We start from the raw sequence: 21608 nt of genomic DNA, 5'->3' as shown, positions 1-21608 counted from the left end.
GCAATTGTATTATTTAATATTCACTTCCACCCTATTTTCACTTCTCTTTTTCTCTCTCTCTGATATCTTTACCATCTGTTAGTTTCTGGTCTCTTCAATAAAAAATAATGGTCAGTGATTAAAATTGTTAAGATGTGCACGATTTAAAAACTTTAGTCATCAGGATGAGATCGTTTTGCTGTTTAGGCTATTACTTATTTAATTAGTGCGCAAAAACCGATAGTGTGAAATTTATAGTCAGAATGTCATCATTGTATAAAGATTCATTCAGACTTTTGGGTGACACTTTATTTTAAGGTGTTACATGGTACATGTACAAAATAACAGTAAATTATGTGTAATTACAACTAACCATAACCCTACATGTAGTTAATTAATATTAGCCTACTCAGTACAATGTAACTACGTCACCTTAAAATAAAGTGGAACCAACTTTTGTAGTTGTCACGTACTCTTAAGTAAGTTTGCAGCCTTATGAAACTGTTGTTCTGTGAAGTGTGTTATTGATGGCATTACACCACCATGTGGCAGTTTTCTGAAAGCCATTTGAGTTTATGCACTGAAGATGACGTGGCTTTAGTCTCCATTAAAAGCTATAAATTGTGTTGTTTGTTTCCATTTGAGCCATTATTGCTGCATTTTGTTCTTATGTTTGTGGAAATTACTTTTTTTCTTGTAAAACGTAATCCATTGTTCAGCCTGTATAGTACAATTCCTTTGCTTGACTCCATATTTTGTGTAATTTAATGTGGTGACTGCGTGGCATGTTTTTTTTGGGGGGGGTGACAACTTAATAGGCTTTGAATTATCTTTAAGCCTTTTTTGTACCGTGTTTGTTGGTTTGTTAGTTTCCAGTATGCATTTATAAATAGTGAAGTCGACTTAATGTCTTTGGTTTAACTTCATTTGACCAAAAGAGGGCGCCGTCTCCTAACACAAGATAAAACTGATTGTGACATAATTGACAAAATGCACGTTTGGAACATAAAGCATACAGTTATTGTAAAGTTTCAAGCTAAAAGAAAACAAGTCTATGTTGAATTGTAAAGTGACAATGCATATAAATGCAACGATGGGTGTATTTTATTGCCTATCAGTTTATTTACCAGTAGGCCTACTGCTAGCTAAACATAGACAAATTAAGAGTTGAAGTTATACTTAAGGTGATGATAGGCTACACAGGGCAACTTTTTGAGCAATGTTGCTGGGCAATCTTGCCGAGCGATTGTTCCTTGGGCACTTTCCCATTGAAAATGGGCAATACATTTCTATCTGGATAATTTAGATGGGTCGTGGGCCCTGTGTCTCATCTGGTTGCCCGCTGATGGCAACATTGCCCAGCTACATTGCTCAAAAAGTTGCCCTGTGTATCATCACCTTCAGGCTATGCCCCAGAGTTCATATTCATGAGTGCATGTGTTCATATTGGCACTAAAACTAAACATGTAACCAATACCAGTGTTCAAACAGCACATATGTATTATAAGATATGTTATGATATCTTGTTGTGCATTAATTGAGTTACTGTGTCGATTTAATTGGCCTGTATTTAACAGCTATGATAATTAATTCAGTTGAAGCATGTGACAACAATGTGACATTGTGTAGCCCATTGTTTGGATGGTTAATAAAGTCCCTTAATAATGAAATAATATCTGATACTGGTCTAGCCTATACGTATAATGTGTGCGCGTGCACAAGTTTCGTGACCGCGCTCGCGTGCACGAGCCGTGCGGGAATGGCTGAGGTGCGCGTTCACGGGAGTTTGCGAGGGAGGAGGGAAGAACGCAATCGGCTGAGGAGTTTTTAATGTCCGCCATGTTGTGAATGGCGCACTGAGGCAGCGAGAGAAAACACACACACCCGCCTCTGCTTTTCCTCGCTGGATCTCTTCTATTCCATTATTTTTTCTCATTCTCCAACTCCATCCACCCTCCTCCATGAGATCTGTGGCGGTTTTATGGGTGATTGTGAGGGGATCGGATAGATTTATAGAGTAAAATGAGTAAATTGTCGTTCAGGGCGCGGGCGCTGGACGCTCTCAAACCGCTGCCCATCTACCGCTGCGAGGATCTGCCCGACCTGCACGAGTACGCGTCCATCAACCGCGCCGTGCCGCAGATGCCCACAGGCATGGAGAAGGACGAGGAATCGGTACGATTTTAACCATGCAACTTCCGATTTTCTGCGATACAAACTTGTTTTTTTTCTGTCAGTCTGCGCAGGTTTGGATGCAACAAAATGGCCGACTGTTTGTGAAGCGTTTTACACGGTGTTTTGGACCCGTTTTGCAGTTTGCACCGAATTTAAAGTGTGGTATATACAGTTGGATTTATTTGATGGCTATTTGCGGTGTGAAAGTAGGGTTGTGTCAATCCGTTCGGACCCGAATCGTGCAGCAAAACACAAAAGGAGTCATGTGACCGTGGAGGTACCGACATTTTGTTGGATTTTTTTCCTGTAGTGGCGACAAACGACAGCCAGAGGGCGGGCATTCCCGCTGTCATGGGAAATCTGGAAAAATCAGCGAATTTGAAAGCGATAATTTGGTAAAAAAAATGTAAATTCTGTAATTTACTCGCCTTCATGTTGTTGTTCCAATTCTTTGTGACTTAATTGCTTCTTTGGGAAGCCCAGACGGAGAATATTAGGTCTTGACAGCCTCAGTCCCCATTCACTTCCATGCTTTTTTCCCATACAGTGAACGTGAATGGGGACTGAGGTTGTGATGTTGCCTAACGTCTCCTCTTGAGTTCTTCTAAAAGTTATGTGGTTTGAACAACATGAGGCTGTGTAAATAAAATAAATTCTTTATCTTTTTCTTATTTTGATTGAATTAGCTATCTATTTGATAATTGTCTCGTTTTTTCCACACTTGGAAAAGTCATGGGTATTTCTATGTAGAAAACTATCTAGTGATGCTTGTGAAAATATTTTTCGCCTATAAATTGCTCTTTGTGAATGCAATTTCTATACAGAAAATCCTTGAACGCATATAATCATGAATGAATGAAAATTTATTTCGTCTAAAGATGTGGGAACCTTGGAGAGTGAGGCTGAGCCGAAGGCCCCTGAATGAGATTCTTTGCATTCTTATTAGGCCCCGGGGCCGCTAGCGTCACTGACTGGATTTACATGCATCTTGATCAGAATTTTGTTCACACACACATAATGTCAGTGCCTAACCAGAAAATTATTGTTACTTTATTTAAAAAAAAAGACCCCTGGCACATGCAAATATTGATCTGAATATGAGGTCATGTGGAACACCTTGCATTTTACAAACATTAAAAAAAGAAACACCATGGCCTAGGCCTACATTTTCAATTTATTGCATTATTTTGTGTATTGTAAAGGATGTTAATGAAAATTAGTGAGATTTAGCTGCTTTAGTATTTCCAGAAGAGAATATTCTTGTTTTTTTCTGATTTGCACTGGTTGGATCTGTGCATATTTTATTAGAATAAACATCAGAAAATGATTTGCATGTAAACGTGGTCTATGACAGCAGCATGTCAAGTGTCTCTTGTGCTTGCTTGATGTGGAGGTTCATAAAGAGTGGCTGTTTAATGTTTGAGGTTGTTTGGTAGAAGCTTTTCTTTTTAAATTGGTTTGCACTGTTTGAAGAATTCAATTAATGCAAGATTTTTTTTTAATAGAAATACAAAATAAGCCTGAGGCCCTTGTGAAATGTGAAGCATGCAGTTGGGTGTCAAGAGCCTTTTCACACTTGTGCTCTTTCATTGGAATAGAGAGGCCTGGTTTTTAAGTGTGCTTGTTTTTTAAAATGTCGTTTCAAACCCATAAGACTTTCGTTCATCTTTGAAACACAAATTAAGATATTTTTAAGGAAATCTGAGAGATTTCTGTCTCTCTATTGACAGCCACACAACTACCGCTTTGTCACTTCAAAAAAGTTCATGAGATCATGAAACTAATCCACTTGAATTGAGCAGTTTAGTCCAAATTTTCAGAAGAGACCGGATCGCTTTATATGATAAACAGACTGAAATTAGGCTTTTATTAACATAAGTTGTGATCAGCGAACATAAACAGAAATCTGTTCATCATATAAAGTGATTGAGTCTCTTCAGAAAATTTGGACTAAACCGCTCAATATATTTAACTCTTTATGAACCTTTTGAAGTGTCAAAGTTGCGGAGTTGTCAATAGAAGGACAGACAGCGTTGTTGTGTAAATAAACAGCCGAAACGCATATGTTTTTTAGCTGAAAATTGTGTACTGTACTGTAAACATTGGTTGACACTTTTAGTTAGGGCTGTCACGATACTTGATTAAATGTTGTTCAATAAAACCATATGATTGCTCGCTTTTGATGCTTCATTTGAACCAATTATTATTGCCTCCTTGTTATTATAAATGTACTTTAAGCCATTTTAAAGGCTATTGTTTGCTTGGGTCTATTTTTACTACCACACAAAAAAAAAAAAAAAATTACTTTTGTTTAATCACCAAAATAATCGTTAATGAGTGACAGCCCTAGTTTGAAGTGTGCATTTTCTCTATTGGCGCTTTTCCATTACCAGCACCAGCTCGGCTCGGCTCGCTTTTCGCTCCGTTTTCCATTGCAGATAGTACCTCCACAATAGTACCTCCACAATAGTACCTGGTCGTCATAGCGACGCCGCAGGAAACTGCCGTGACTTAAAGGACAATTCCGGTATTTAACACTTTGAGTCTATTTTGTAGTTTATTTTGGATGAACAAGAGTGGTGGACAAATAAATTTTGACAATGGTTCCTGTCGTGACTTTTTGACTATTTTAGAATTGCCCATGACCGCTTTAGAATGGGAGTCAATGGCCATGCACAAACATGTCCTTAAAACAACCCTTAACGTTCGTTTTCAAAACTGTGCAACTCACCGAGTGGTTAGTGGTGTTCGTTGATGTTCCAAAACAAGTAGCGTAGCGAAACACAGTTTCTGTCGTGTTTTATTTGGCATTTTGTAAAATCCATTGATTTCCGTTGGAGGACTCATTGCTCGTTGATATTACTGCGCTACCGGAAACGGAAAGGGGGCTGTTTACATTTGGTTGTAGTCTTTTATGGTCTTTTCGCTCGGTTCTCTGTCTCTCAGAAGGCTAGCGTGAGCAGAGCAACGGAAGTTGTGGAAGAGCGGAAGTTTATACGCGGTTGTGAGGTATCTGAAAAAATAGTTCCACTATAGAAAAATAAACGGATTGAAATCATACATTGCGCCGATATATTTCTTTTTAATCATCAACGAACACCACTAACCACTCGGTGAGTTGCACAGTTTTGAAAACGAACGTTAAGGGTTGTTTTAAGGACATGTTTGTGCATGGCCATAGACTCCCATTCTAAAGCGGTCATGGGCAATTCTAAAATAGTCAAAAATTCGCGACAGGAACCATTGTCAAAATGTATTTGTCCACCACTCTTGTTCATCCAAAACAAACTACAAAATAGACCAAGTGTTAAATACCGGAATTGTCCTTTAATCTTCTACGCGAGACGCGCGAGACACACCCGCTACCCACACACACAGGACAATGGAGGAAATCGAGTGTATGCTGTTTTTGGATGTTTTTGCTGTTTTTTTTATTCAGGATACTCCGTCTGACGCGTGCAATGATGACGCAGTGAATAGTGACGATTCTCTCTGACCAATCAGCAATCTGTCGTGTTTTCACGTCACATTTTAGTAGGGCTGGGTAAAAAATACCGATTTCTCGATTTTAATCGATTCTCATTTTTACGAAACGATATCGATACTTAAATCCCAAGAATCGATTAGTCATCCTGTTTTCAGTTGATGAATGAATGGAACATTGTTGCGCGCATACCATCCAATAAATCGCAATAATCTTTGTGCTTTGTTATTATTGATATGAAACAAAGTATCAGATTTCAAATTACGTCCATTTTCTTACGAAATTCAAAAACATAATTACCGTTTTGGCGCTGTGGCGTGAGATCGCTCTGGCGCAGCTTAAGAGAAGCACGTGATCTTCTCGTCCGCCTTAATACCAGTTACAGCGCGAAATAAACATGAATGAGCATCTGAAAGTGTGTTAAAAGATAGAGTACAACTTATCGAAGTCCGTATCATGTCACATGGAATCGCTCAGTCAGTGTTTCAACCGTGGAAAGACGTTAGTAAACAATTTCACGTAACGTCACATTTACCTCAAAAAAAACATATCCAGTGACCATAAACTCGTTAGTCAGCTAGAAAAATTAACTCTAGAGAGGAGCATTTTGTTAAATATATGCACCATATTACTATTATTCATTATAATTTTTAATGTTCGTCAATATTTAATGCATGTTTGAATAAATCTGGAAAGTTTTTTATGACAGCCAACATTTAAATTTGTATATAATTTCATATAACTTTATTATTATAAAAATAAATAAAAGTGTATTTTAAGAGTTTGTATACAAATCAGTTCATTTTTACCTTCAATATTATAGTAGGCTAATGAAGCCAATAGGCTACAACTGACTCCCATAGTTTACAATAATAGTTAAGAGATTTGTTTTCCTTGAGAAAATTTGCCATGTATTGTACCTGATATCCAAAATAATCGATATTGAATCGAATCGAATCGTAATCGAAATCGAATCGAATTGCAAGCTTGTGAATCGAAATCGAATTGTGAAATTTGTGTCAATACCCAGCCCTACATTTTAGTATCGCCTCAGCCCGCTTAGAACCTCGCCGGAGGTGGTACGAAAAAAAGTACCTGGAAGCAGGTACAGGTACAACTTTTACACAGTGGAAAACCAAACAGAGCCGAGGCGAGCTGTGGTACTGTGTAGTGGAAAAGCGCCATATGAGTCCACTTATAGCCTAGCCTTAATACTGGTGTTCTGGGTGACCTCTGGCTCTGATTTTCAACAAGCCCTGGTGATTCTTGGAATAACTAAACTGGTTTTCAATTGTTTTGTTTCGTTGTACCATTTGTTGTATTCTGGTGGATGCGTGCAGGCTCTCTTATTACTACGGGGGATATTTTATGTCAGTTTTAAGCCGTTTCAAATCTTGTGACGACAATTTCTCTGACAGCAATTGACTGTAGGACGCGTCTAACTGGTTAAAGCTCTGACATGCGGATTGTTTGGAATGTGAGTGGGTTTCTCCCAGCGGTTAGGAAATGTTTTGTTATCCATAAAGGCTGGATTAATCTAATTTACTGTCTTGTTTAGTTCTCTAGCTGTTATGTCAGGGGGTCACAAGTCTTTACAACTCCCCGAAGATGTTTTTCAAGCACTGACACAAACTTTGTCAGACTATAGCCGTATGTTTTGTGGCTTTTATTTTTGTATCGGACACATTTTGTTTGTCATTTTAATGCCCAAACCACCATTTTAGAGGATTTACTGTGAATACTGGGTGATATTAAGTGCAAGAACTTCCTTTCTGAACAGCGTGGGAACTCTCTGAGACCATAAATAACTCTATAATTGTGCTTTCATTAGCGTGTGCTGACTGTGCTCTGATAGGCTGCTTTTTCAAAGGTTACCAAGTAGCTAGTTTGCAATAGTTGAGTTCCCTTTAAACCTCTATAAGCATTCTGTATAAAAATATATTTTAAATGACATATAATTATTGTTGTTCAGGCTCCTTATCAAGAGAAAAGGGTCTGAAATGATTAGAAAAAATAGCAGCTCATGCATCACTTTATCAATACCATAATATCTTTATATAAGAATGTATCCTCACAGTTATCCGTTGCTCAATTGACCACTTCTGGAACAGGTGTAGCCACCTACAAAGGTGTAGTTTGTTTCTAGAAACATCTTTGCGTAGACTATTCAGATGAATGCAATTTCATTCATCAACATAGCGGCTTTGCACTCTGTTCAATCACATCCATCATTATGTGATTTTAACATTATAAATTAATTATTTATAAATAATGCTCTCCAGTCAGGGTTGGAAATGTAATGATATGCGGTCTGATGTTTCGACAGTGCTGTTTTTGTTTTGTTTCTGAATGAATCGGGCGAATCACTGATTTACTGAGCCATTCATAAAAGTAATTTGCTTTGTTCCTGAATGAAGCAGTCGTTTTTAACGAATTAAAGGATTCAGTGACTCAATCATTAACACTGGCGGCTTTAGTTTACCATCTAAAAGTAGGCCTATTTCATTATTTATTTCTTATTTTATACTTAAAAATTATTCTCATAAGATAGCAGTGCAAATGCATTAATACCACATCTAAATGTCACTTTTTGTCAGATTTTTTAAAATAATTTAGTTTACACTGATTTCACTTGATTGGTAACAATAGCCAGTTACTCATTCTCATTAATGAAGTATTCAGAGGAAAATCTGGTCTGTTTTCATTTAGCCTACAGTTTGGTAGATTTGAATTATAAATTAACACAATACTGCATGGTATCACGATACAACTTCAGCTGGTTAAGTATTGTAAGACATTTTTATGGTACTGTGACAACCCTAAAATAATAGGAAAAAATACAATATAAGAAATTAAATGGTGCATTAATATTTTCAGATACAGAAATGTACTGTAACAGTAGCATTTAGCACTTTCACCTTAATTAAATGTATAGGCCTAGCTGATATTAAAGCTACTGAAGTTATTCAGTCAAGTGCAGTGAGTGGTGTTTGATTAACATTAGTGTCACAGACAGCAGGTTTATTAGGCGGCTGTCAGTTTAATACTTAATGCACGGATCTAATAAACTGATACACATCCGAACTGTTTACATTCACTTAAGATACAAACGACTGTTTATGTAAACCTTGTGTGTGTTTGACAGTTTAAGCGCAATAAGATGCAAAAGAGAACTTATGTTATTACTCTGACAGGTTTTTAGTGTGTGTGCGCTTCGTGTACACACTCAGAAAATCTTATGTCAGAATGGCATGCGAAAAAATGTTTAACTGGCAAGGCTTTAAAAAACAAGCAAATAATACTAAACTTTTGTGATGGTGAAAAACTGAAACCTGCCGCTGTGTTGTTAAATGGGATGTGAATGTACATTGCGCTTTACAGTAAGTTGGAACGTGGGCGCCAGAACTGAATTATGTAGCACGATACTACGATCTCTCTTAAATTTTATCATTTTTATCATTCACAGTCTAAAATCTTTATATTGCATTCCCCTAATGCACCTGAAATGTTTGTTGCCGCACCCCAAATAAACCTTGTGTGACATGCATAAGACATCACAAATCTCTCTGAATTTCCTTTTACAATGTCATTTTGAGTTTGTCTCTAATTTTCTTAAAGAAAGAAGTTATTTTTAGACGGTTTCTTTGCAGGTAGCTGTCATTTTGTCTTCTGAGTTATAGGAGAGAAGAGAAGGCTCTATTTTGTCACCTGAAACCTCTGAAAGCCGCAAATTCCTCCTGCTTTGTCAACAAACATTCGTTAAATAAATGTTTTCCGCGTGCTGATGCTGGATATTCATCTGGTGTAGCTGGTTTTCTTCTAAATCTCAACTCATGTAGGCTAACCCTTGAACACAGCTAGCCTAGTTTTTCTGTAGATATTGCAAATGTCTCACCTGCACATTGACCGTGTTTGTAAATCATTTTGGATTTTGATCAACAATCCGTCATGAATAACTATGATGGTACAATGACAATTATTGTTATATTAAATGTAATTTCTCTGTGCTATCAGCACTAAACAGAATTGCAATAGAGTTAGCAATGGGTCTACCTGCTTGAACGAACTATTATGAAATTGTCAATATTTTAGCAGTTGTTTGGTGCAGATATGTGTTCAGTTGTGTGCAGTCCTCTTTATTTTTCCAAGATTCAGGTTACACGTTTATTTTACGTAGCAGTGTTTGTAGCTTGTGGTGAGGTATTTTTAGTGTCTCTAGTGGCAACAAGTGGAATTGCAAAACTGCGATTGTCTGCGATTTTGAGCTCAGTTGGATAATCATGTAATGAATTTCTTTTTATTCACATTTATTTGTCTTCATCACAAGCATGATGCTTCATTTTCAGTAATGTGATTTGTGGTTATTGTTTAGACCAGGGGTGCCCTGTCCTGCAGTTAGGGCTGGGTATCGTTCAAAATCTTTCGATCCGGTGCCATTTTCGATACCTCAGTTTCGATACCGGTTCCTAACGATACTTTTTTCGATACCAATTTTATGAAATCCATTTTAACAAGATTACATAACACATTACCTCAGAAAATGTTGGTTTTATTTTTTCAGTTTGACTCATGCTCCTTAGCCAGTGCACAAAGGAACAAAAAATGTTTTATAAAGAGCTCATGCTCACCAAAGCTGAATTTTTTCTTTAATATAAAAAATACAGTAAAACTTGTAATATTGTGAAATAGTATTACAATTTAAAATCTTATTTGAATATATTTCAAAATGTAATTTATTCCTGTGATGTCAAAGCTGAACAAAATCATTACTTCAGTGTCACATTTTTTTTCATGATTCTTTGATGAATAAAAATGTCAAAAGAACAGCATTTATTTAAAAACTAAATATTTTGTAACATTACACGTTTTAATGTCACTTTTGATAACTTTAATGCATCCTTACTGAAAAAAAAAAATTCTGACTGACCAACACATTTTTGAATGGCTGTGTACACTCAGTAGGTTATTATTGCAATATAAACACTGTCAGAGTGATCAACAAGGTACCTCTTCATTTACCAGTAGAAGGCGAAGCAACTTTCTGCTATTATGTTTACTCCGTGGCCGTGCACTGTCAAGGTCTTCATCATATTTGTCGTGGTACCGGTCTTTGCAGCAATTATTTTACCGCAAATACTGCATCGCGCGCTGTTGGCATCGAGCCTGGAGAAATGTACCCACACTTTTGATCGACTTTTCCACATCTTTAAGGTATTATGTGTGTGTGCTCGCGTCTCATGAATATGTGCGCGGAGAGTTTGTGTGTGTGTGCTCGCGTCTCATTGAGTATGTGCGCGAGTTTTGTGTGAGTGCTCGCGTCTCGTATGCGCGTGGAGAGTTTGTGCGTGCGCGCGTCTCATATGAGTATGTGCGTGGACAGTTCCGCGCTTCTCGTGTGTGTAGAGTTACGCAAACTCTACACATGTATGTGCGTGAGCGACTTTATGTGTGTCGTTGTGCATTTCATATGTATTTGTTTGAGCACTGACGTTGACGCGTTAACCCCTTAGGTATCGAAATCTGGTACCGAACAACATGTCATTTTTCGATACTCGATAGTATCGAGGCAATTCGATCGGTACCTAAAAAGTATCGAAACTCGGTACCCAGCCCTACCTGCAGTTCATCTCCAACCCTAATCCAACCATACTCATGAGACGCGCGCACGCACAAACTCTCCACGCGCATACGAGACGCGAGCACACACACAAAACTCGCGCACATACTCAATGAGACGCGAGCACACACACACAAACTCTCCGCGCACAAAATTCGGACCGAATTTTACTATTAATAATAAAAGATAAGCTAATATGCATTGTATTTGTAAATGTAAGTATCATTGTAAATGTTTATCTTTTTTGACTCTTTAATTTAATACTCATCAATCCTACCTTGTAACTGTTATTTTTGGCCAGAGATTTGTTGAAGGTTTGGCTGAATTTTGAAGAGTTTTGAATGTGCTTTGCTGAATATATTAACAGTTTAAATAAAAAAGCTGAATTGTGAGTTTGTGTAAGTAAATTTTTAAAGGTCAATACTGCTTAGAAGTGAAAAGAAAACAAGAAAAATCCAAAAAATCCGAAAGGGCTAAAAAATAATCCAAAAAAATGGAAATTGGAAAAAAAAAAACGGAATTTGAGAAAAAATAAAACGGATTTCATAGGGCCCTAGATTAGCATTGTGGGCTCAACACTAAGGATTTTTTCCTACTGTCCGGTCAGGCCAGTGGTTCAATTTGAACATGTTTGGCGCCCTCACAAAGAAAGTAATAAATACATAAAAATAAAATAGGGCCAGTTATAGTTTTTGGTGTTTTTGACCCATTACCTTAAATAAAGTGACAGCAAAAACTACTAGCCTTACTCCTATATATTTCAAATATTGTTAAAGGTGCCGTATGTAATATTGACAGCTAGCGGTTGAAATGTGTACTGCAGTCCAAATTCATAATATTGGAGAGAGTTGTTTCTTCTGCCTCTCCTCAGACTCATTAACATTAAAAACAGAGAGCAGGAATATTAGGTTGCTGTCACATGTTAATGCATGATTAATTCAATATACCGTTTTTCCATTCCATTGCTTTTCATTTGTTTATCAATGCAAGCACGCCCTAGACAGACGTCTTTAACCGTTGCGCTCGTGACGCATCTTTTGCAGTATCTCGTGCATGACACGGCATTCTAATAACGTGGCGTATTTAAATGTGTTTACAGTGATGCTTTACGCTCCATTGTCTTTAGATTGAAGTAATGGTGTTAAGGCAGGGCAATATGATGTTATAGGCTATACCATGCAAAGGTAGCAATGTGTCAGTCAGTATGCACTTGCATTGCATTGTGAACTAGAGCGCATCTCATCGTAAATGAATGAAACTCAGCGTAGGCCTATGCCTCATACATTAGCATTAAATATCTTTGCTGCTGCATCCTTTCTACTAGAACAGACAAGGGCTTTCTTGCGGCTCGCATCAGCAGAGCATTGCATCGTCCATAGACCGCAAAACAATCAGCGGATGGCCGGCGGGTGCCGCTTTGAAAAAAAAAAACGTTGGTGCGGATGATGAGATATTAATTTTATTTGTTTAATAGGCGATCAAGTAGCTAATCAGTGTCTGCTCATTTATTCAAACTAAGTTGTCCTATAACAGACGAACTTCGCAACCCCCCCGCTCCCCCCCCTGGCCGACGGTTATGTTATGAACCGTCACATTTGACTCGCGTCATAACCGTCATCACCAATTCTGAAACCGGCACACCCCTAAGTGCCATATGCTCAAACATGACCAGTCATTTACACCGTCATCTCCTGGGTGTTGATAGTGCTGCAACAGCACACATTGCAATCTGTGTTTAAACAAACTCATTTGCGCTTGTTTTTAAGCCTTGCCATTTTAAACATTCAAGCCCAAGAAGACGTGAATGAGAACTTGCGCAATTATATTGAGTTCTCTTTCCAGTCTTGTGCTTGAACATCAGTGAGCCAGTAAGCATGCAGCATGATTGGCTGTGGCGAGATATCAAGGAAAAACACTAGTTTTCGCCGGTTACACCCAGAGACGTGGCTCATACCACACATGAGGCTGTAGTGTGTAAGTGTCCCATTCCCCATAGATGGAAAAGATGTGGAAAAGATAAAAGATGTGGCTACATTTCACCACGCTCGATTCCAACAGTGTGCGATACAATATTTGCAACAATATGAGTCTTTGAGTCTGTAAAAAAAAGTAAACAAACGGAAAAAATAAAACCAAAGTTTTTTTTAAGGTTATATATAATGTAGGCTAAAATGGATTTCATAAAATTGGTATCGGAAAAAGTATCGTTCAGGAACCGGTATCGATATTGAATTTTTATTTTATTTTACGATACCTAGCCCTACTCATGTCAGCATATTGGATCAGTGCGTTATGTCTTAAAATGACAGCAGCCTAATATTCCTGCTGTCTGTGCTTTTAATGTTAATCCACCAAAGAAATCACTCACTGCTCTTGACTGAATAGCTTTTCTAACTTTAATAAGGATTAATCTTTACCGTGAAACATGCAGTGTTATTTTACATGTGATTACTTTATTCAATTTCTGTACCTGAAACCTGCTTTAGATACTGAAAAGCACTGTTTATTTTATTTGTATCTTTGCTCTATTGTATTTATTTGTGCTGTTGCTTGTAGATAGATTAGCCTATTTGTTCTTATTTTCTTTATTTTTATTTAACAGTAGTCCTTTTTTTCCTGAACATAGCACCAAACCGAAACCATGACCCTTAAACCGAACTGTGAGTAATTTGAACCGTTGCACCCCTAGTTTATACCACAAAAAATCCACTGTGCGGTTAAAAAAAAAATCAGACATGTATGGCTTCAGACATGTCATTTATAATGCATTGTTTTTTGTTTAGAAAAAGTATTTTGTTACATAATGTGAATGTCAAGCTTCAGTCATTAAAAAAAAATCATTAATTTTTTTTTTTATCAGCTGAACCCCTTTGATCTAAAATATTTAATTGAAATACCCCCTGAAAAGAACTACAAAATATGGCTGTCTGAATTCATAATCAGGATTTGCTCACAAGAGATCCTAGTTAAGAAACACTTGGAGATCGTGTTTTGGTCTCTTTCAGAGCTTTTTTTTTGTTTGTTTTATATGACCATTTTGTTCTCTCTCCCCTCATCTGTTTGTAATTATGATCCTCTAAGGTCAGTGACGGGGTCACCCTCGGCGGGGGGAGCATTTGCAATCCGAAGGTTATTCAGAGGACTGTGCCAAAGGAAGTCTGGCTTTTGTCTGGTGATAATTGCCTCCTTTCGAGAGACCTTTCAATGAGGGCTCGCAGCTGAGTCATTTAAGACGAGGTGTGTGTGTGTGTGTGTGTGTGTGTGTGTGAGAGAGAGAGAGAGAGAGAGAGCGAGAGAAAGAGTTGTGACTAATAAACTATTGAAAGTTAGTTTTTAAACTATGGCTGGCAGGAACACAATGTTAACTTAAGTAAATGGACATTTTGTTTGCTTTCTTACTGCTATTGCGTCACCAAGTTTGTTTGAGCACCTCTGGTGAAATGCTTCTAGGCTATCATGCGTAATGTTTTTTTTATTATTATTTTATTTCCTTGTGCCAAGTGTAATCATTTCAGATGAGCTCCTGGGGTACATGACGTCAGGCGAGCTAGCCAAATGATTTGGAGTATTTTTGGAGACTGTGCTCTTTTGTGTTTTTTAGAGTAGGTTTATTTTATGTTTTATGAAGCCTGTTTATGGCCTACTTATTTTAGGGAGGTTTCTGAAAACCGGTTGAGGTTATTGCTTTAAAATGATTTTGCCGTTTTCTCTGAAACCACAGCTCATCTCTTTTGTGGTCTGATCTATGTTACAAATTCATAGGGGAGGTAAAGAAAAGCACAAATGGTGTGTAGTTTTGTTGTAATGATCAGGTTAGATGCTCAAAGACCAAACTGGCTTTGTTTTTGAAGGATTCTTGCATTGCCTCTTCTGAGTCAGCACAGGTTTTTGTATAAATGTATCATCTTTGATACACACACACACACACACACACACTTGTATCATCTTTGTGGAAAAAATGATGTTGTGAATTGTTTGGAATCAAGCTGGTCATGATGACGATCAAAATATTTATATTTTGAACACTATCCCATGCTGCTTCTGCATATTGTCAACTGTTTTGTAAATATCTTTGGCAAATGGCAATGTTGTTCTGCAATGCGTAACCGCTAATGATGTTCTGTTCGAAACGATTTGTTTGATTTGAGTCTTTAATGATTAATTCGGTACAATTTGAAAAGTGTTTATAAACTACCATTTAGAATCTGAATATTGTGGTTCGTTTTTCTATTATAACTTTCGAATGGATTCGCTAAAATGAATCAGACTTTACAATGCTAATAAACAATGTGACAAAATAGTCTTTTGTACATTATTTTAAGACCCTTTTTTTGGTTCAATATGATCCTCTACTTTGTGAATGGGAATGTTCACTGAAGCATATGTCTCTGTTTATGGTTGCCATAGGAACACCATCTCCAGAGGGCGATTTCCGCCCAGCAGGTGTACGGAGAAAAGAGGGATAACATGGTGATTCCTGTCCCAGAGGCCGAGAGCAACATCGCCTACTATGACTCGCTTTACCCCGGAGACTTCAAGATGCCAAAGCAGCTCATTCACTTACAGCGTGAGTACACAAATGTAAATGAGCAAATGAAAGTATTTCTTTAACCCTTTTAAACCGGCTGTGTCGTCGCCGACACATACCAGCAAGCTGTATTCATTTTACCGTAACTCTTCAACCGTTTGCACTATCAAAACCATTCAAATTGCCCCTGACAGTAGACAACATGCGCTTATTACGGTAATTTCATGCTTTCCGTCAGCAAATAACAGCGAGGCGGAAGGAAGGATTTGAACTGAGAGATACAAAGCGCGGCAGGTTAGAGTGTTTTGGATTGCATAAAATATTAAAAGAAACGAACAAATACGTGGCGAAAGAAGTGGTAGACAGCAGAAGAGGGGATTGGGATGATTTTTAATTAAACTTGGGATGCGGATGGCTGTTCCTCTTTCACGTATCTTAGCATGTGGTGTGTGTGTGCCTAGGGGTGTGACGGTTAGTATATAACCGTGAGACCGACGGTTATATTTGAACACCGTCATTAGAACTCTATAACCGCCAAAACCGTGTTATTAAAATATTTTTTACAAACATTTTTTATCATAGAGAATGTTTAAATACTAATTAAAAACAATTGTTAACAGTCTGTGTTATTAATGGTCTATGTCGTTTCCAACTGTATTTGATTCTTTGCCAAGTACCCCCTGACCGACCGCCAATCATCTGAGATAGAAATAAAAGCTATGATATAGTGATGTGCCATCATTATGAGATTTATTAAACAAATGAAAAACATTTGCAATAATAAACATTAGCAATGAACATTTGCAATCGGGAGACATGGTTTTTACCACTTAATGAAGTTTTGTTTTGTAAATCGTCAGACATGATTTTTACCACTTCATTAAGTTTTGCTTTGTAGAAAGCCTTTAAAGCGAATTTCGTTTTGTACAAATTGTATCTTGATTTTAATAAATGTTTCATCAACCAATTGCATGTATTTAATAAATAAAAAGCAAATATAGGTGACAATATAATAATATTGTCTCCTATATTTAATGTGAACACAATATAAAATGTGAACTGAACGTACTGTATTACTGCCTGATGAATGTCACTGTGAACTCGTTCATTCTGGTGTCTGTGAACGCCACGCTCTGTTTAACTTCGTTCAATAGAGTGCCAGATTTCTATAGAGACTTACAAATGAAAACCCGGCTAAAACACACCGTAAACCGGCCTTAATATGACATGCGCCGCGTTCACTTGCATTGCATTGTGAAGTTGAACTAGAGCGCATCTCATCGTAAATGAATGAAACTCAGCGTAGGCCTATGCCTCATACATTAGCATTAAATATCTTTGCTGCTGCATCCTTTCTAGAACAGACAACGGCTTTCTTGCGGCTCGCATCAGCAGAGCATTGCATCGTCCATAGACCGCAAAACAATCAGCGGGTGCGGCCTTGAAATCTGTTCAAAAAACGTTGGTGCGGATGATGAGTTTTGTGATGCTGTTGCGGATGAACTAATACCCCATCCGCGTATCTCTATTGATAACAACATTGAACACTACACAAATATTAATTTTATTCAAACTAAGTTGTCCTATAACAGACGAACGTCGCAACGTTCTTGTTTTTTTATTTTTGTCTATTTAAATTCTATTTACAAAATCACCACACACAGTAATGGTCAATAAATGTAATTTGTTGAAAGCTATTTTTCTTCTGAAAGAGATGACACCTTGCACATGAAGATAGCATATTATTTTAGAATTTTAGTCAAAAAATCTAAATATGTGAAACACCTATTTTAGCTTCAGGTTCTCAAGGGTTAATGAAGCAGTGTTTTAGAGTGGGACCAGCAAGGATTGTTATGAGGGACATGTATTGAAGTTTTTGAATGGGGAAAATCAAAGTGAATTGTAGCCTTTGTTACCAAAATCTGTCTGCCAATTCCTGAACAGCAGGTGTTTTGTATTGTTGTTTTTTTTGTTCTTTGTGAGTGTTTGTGGATTGCAGGTTGTGCCATCTGCCATATCTTATACATTTTGGTGCTTTCACCTCATCTGATTAAGATGTCCCTGAAATGACCCTTTCTTTTAAACTGTGTTTATTTGCATGCATGGACCGTTCTGAGCATATTTTTGAGCATCAATGGTGGATGAATTAAGAGAATTTCCCAGCCATAAATATTCTCACTGGCTATTAAACTGTATTCTGCATCATTTATTTTAAAAAATGTATTTTTGTTCACATGACAATGGAATTACTAAATGTTGAGGAGTAGGGCTGGGTATAGTTACCGACAGTGTTGTGCCTGAACGCGTTCATTGAACGATAGTTCATGAACTCGTTCATATTTTGGTGAATGTGAACTGAACGTACTGTATTACTGCCTGATGAACGTCACTGTGAACTCGTTCATTCTGGTGTCTGTGAACGCCACGCTCTCTGTTTAACTTCGTTCAATAGAGTGCCAGATTTCTATAGAGACTTCCAGACGAAAACCCGGCTAAAACACACCGTAAACCGGCCTTAATATGTAGCGTAAAAAACACCCAATCTGGCAACACCAGCCACCAGTGTCTAACGTTACTGACTCTCTTGTTCGATCTCGTTCATCAAAACGAACAAATCTTTTTTCGAGTCATTTCGTTCATTTAAGGGGCTTTAAATACTATTAACTGTTTTTTTATACTATTAACTGGCAAATTCCCAGAACACATCCACCTATGCAATCTTGATCATATTCTGAATTAAGAAATTATTATAATGCAGTCAAAAATCGTTTACAGGGAACATAAATAATTACTTTACCTTCCGAGTCTTTCGTTCATTTGTCACGTGACAGATGCAATGAATGGATCGTTCATGAACGACTCAACACTTACGTTACAAATCAAAACAAAAAGCAGCAAGAAGGCGTCGTGTGATCATTTAAACGAGTTTTATGACAAGGTCGGTGAGGATGGGAAAAATCTGACGCATATCTTCAGTGTTAAAACTGATAAAATAATTGTCTGTGGTTCTATATGGGCTGTGGCAATCATTTTGAAAAATAATATCTCGCAGCAACATGGGAAAAAAAGAACTATGAACTAGTCCATTTTTGGAACTGTGAACTTAGTTCAAAATTTTGAAGTATGAACTATGAACTGAACTAGTTCATTTTAAAATTTGTGAACTGAACTTTGAACTAGTTCATGTAGAAAGTGAACTTTCCCAACACTGGTTACCGATACCTTGATTCGAAACTGATTCCTGAGCGATTAGTTTTTTAGGATACCAATTCAATACCAATTGAAATCCGTTTTAACAAGATGACATTACACATTACCTTAAAAAAAAGGGTTCATTTTTTCAGTTTGACTTTTTTTGACAGATTAATTACTCTTAATGGGGGGCCAGAATATATGCCTCGCGCTCAAGCTCACACATAAAGCTTGCTGCAAAGCACTGGCAAAAGTAGCCTAATGATTATGAATGTGTTGGAGAAAAAATAGCAAGGAGACAGTGTTCTGAGTCGGTGTTGGCTATAAAGATGTTGACGTTGCTTACTTGTCATCTCCGCAGTGTCATGAACACGTGGCGTGACTAAAGAGAGAAATGCACCTTTCATTTTGATTACATAATCAGTGAGTATTTGTTTTCAATTAGAATTGGTTCATTTAAAAGTAGACATTTCAAGCTATCTATATTCCCATTTCTCATGTCTGTGAGGCAAGTAGACTGTACTTTGAGTTTAGGTTCATTTGTGACACGCTCCATTCATCTTCCGGAGCAACTTTCTGCTCTTACGTTTATTCCGTGCACTGTCAAGTGCTTCATCAGATTTGTTGTGTTGCCAGTCTTGGCTGCAATTATATTGTCGCAAATATTGCTTTACGCTGTTGGCATCGAGCCTGGTGAAATGTAGCCACACTTTTGATCTTTTCCACATCTTTTACATCTATGGGGAATGGGACGCTTACACATTACAGCCTCGCGTGTGAGCCACATCTCTGGGCATAACTGGCGTAAACTAGTGTTTTTCCTTTATTTTGCCACAGCCAATCATGCTGCATTGGCTCGAAATTTGGTACCGAACGACAAGACATTTTTTGATACTCGATGGTATCGAGGCATTTCGGTCGGTGCCTAAAAAGTCGAATTCAATACCCAGCCCTATTGATGAGTCAAGGCTGGAATACACTACATGACTTTCGCTCTGATTTTTGCCCTGATTTGCATGCAATGTTGCAAGCAACACTTTAAAGTTGATCAAATCCTTGTTTAATATTTGCCAAACAATATTGAATTCAAATGTTAACTTTAATATTTGCCAACTTCTTTAAAATAGAAATGCTACAGCCACTGTAATTTCTTGAATAAGAAAATGTGGACATCAAAACATGCAAACTCAGAGCGAGGGTTTAGACTATTGAAATCGTGATGAACGGTTTGCATGTTTAGAAATGTATAATGATGTATTCTCCTGTGTTGCCATTGGTTTATAAATGATTCACCTTACAAAGCTGATAAAATGGCATACATTGTGTTCCCAGATGAACGTTATATAAGCAACCTAAACTCACAGCATATGCAGAGATGGCGTTTGAGACGCGCTCCACGCATGTGAATAAGTTCATGTGGAGCAGCATCTGTGAACTGAGACACGCGTAACCTACACGCATGCAAATAAATTAAGCACTCAATAACATTATCTATGCTGTAGTATGTAATGGTTTTAATACATTGTGCAGCCTTAGAAAACGGTCTAATAATGCGGTTCATGGATTCTCGTCCGTGGAATGCGCCACTTCCGGTATTTTGCCGGTTACTCGGCACGGGTAAATTGCAATCGAGGATTATTTTTTAAATCAAATACTCTAATTTAATCGAGGAGATGTGACAGCCCTAATTTTATTGTAACTTAGTACTGCCCAGTAAATGATTTGTTGATATAGGCTACTTAATGTGTGCCATGTTCTTAGATGCCTCTTAGTCTGGTTTAGTTTGAATAGGTTCGCTGTGTGGGGTAGTTAATATTTAACTGACATGACTTAATTTCTTGGCTGTTTCGTCTATCTTGAGTGTGTGTGTGTGTGTGTGTGTGTGTGTTATGGGGTAGATGGAGTGACTGGTTGAGTTTAAGTGAGTTTGGCGGCCCCTGGGGTGTCTGTAATAGGAGCAGGAGGTGTCCTGCTGTCAAAGAGTGTCTGAGCGCATGCTCTCACACACACCAGACAAGAAGGGGGAGGGAAAGTGGAAGTGAGGATGAGGCACTGGGAACACTGTTCAGATGGGGAAGTGTGTTTAAGAGACATCTCTTGGGTTTTCTGACTTTTCAGATACAGTCTGGTCCATACTGGAGCTTAATTTGGACAAAGTCTTGTGTGCTATTTAGGAGCCAGTAAATCTGAAATCGATGCTACCATAATAATAGACTATCATGCAGCAAATTGGTAGCCCATATAGAGAAATTAGTCTGTGAAAGGTTGTGCAGAAGATAGGGATGCTCCGGTCAGGATTTTTTCAGCCGATACGACTACCAATTTCATGATTTTAATGCCGACTCCCGATCATTCACGCTTTATTTAAATGGATAGTTCACTCAAACATGAAAATTCTGTCATTTACTCGCCCTTAAGTTGTTTCAAATCATTCTGTTTGAATTTTTCTTCTGCTGAACACAAAAGATATTTTGAATGTCGGAAACCAAACAGTTGATGGACCCCATTGTATCGTACCGGTGAATGTTGCATTGTACAGTAAAAGTTGTGATATTGTACTTAAACCTTTTTGTCTGGCTTAGTAACATAGGTTTGCTGAGTGGATTGGTCAAAAACAGTTTGTTTCAAAATCT

General features: G+C 37.7%; 1 protein-coding gene and 1 long non-coding RNA gene across 4 annotated transcripts in view; one reads left to right on the top strand and one right to left on the bottom strand.

Moving 5' to 3' along the window:
• epc1a (enhancer of polycomb homolog 1 a) overlaps positions 1 to 21608 on the top strand; it is a 39148-nt gene that overhangs the window by 2008 nt on the left and 15532 nt on the right. Inside the window, exons 1-2 of one of the 3 annotated variants that reach the window (XM_084134478.1) lie at positions 1768 to 2154; positions 15663 to 15822. In XM_084134478.1, the coding sequence (XP_083990604.1) occupies positions 2002 to 2154; positions 15663 to 15822 (313 nt within the window). In that variant the 5' untranslated portion in view covers positions 1768 to 2001. Of the gene's footprint in view, positions 1 to 1767; positions 2155 to 14379; positions 14493 to 15662; positions 15823 to 21608 lie in introns of those variants that run through there. The other 2 variants (XM_084134480.1, XM_084134479.1) reach the window with 2 other exon arrangements.
• LOC311095749 lies at positions 1804 to 4437 on the bottom strand. The gene is made up of 3 exons (XR_014608900.1): positions 4387 to 4437; positions 4106 to 4247; positions 1804 to 3934 (listed from the first exon to the last, which is right to left on the bottom strand). It is a non-coding gene; the product is annotated as an uncharacterized lncRNA (long non-coding RNA).

This window comes from Abramis brama, assembly GCF_963993115.1.
Source record: "Abramis brama genome assembly, chromosome: 14".
Taxonomy (NCBI): Eukaryota; Metazoa; Chordata; class Actinopteri; order Cypriniformes; family Leuciscidae; genus Abramis; species Abramis brama.
This window is presented reverse-complemented; position numbering and strand designations above follow the sequence as displayed.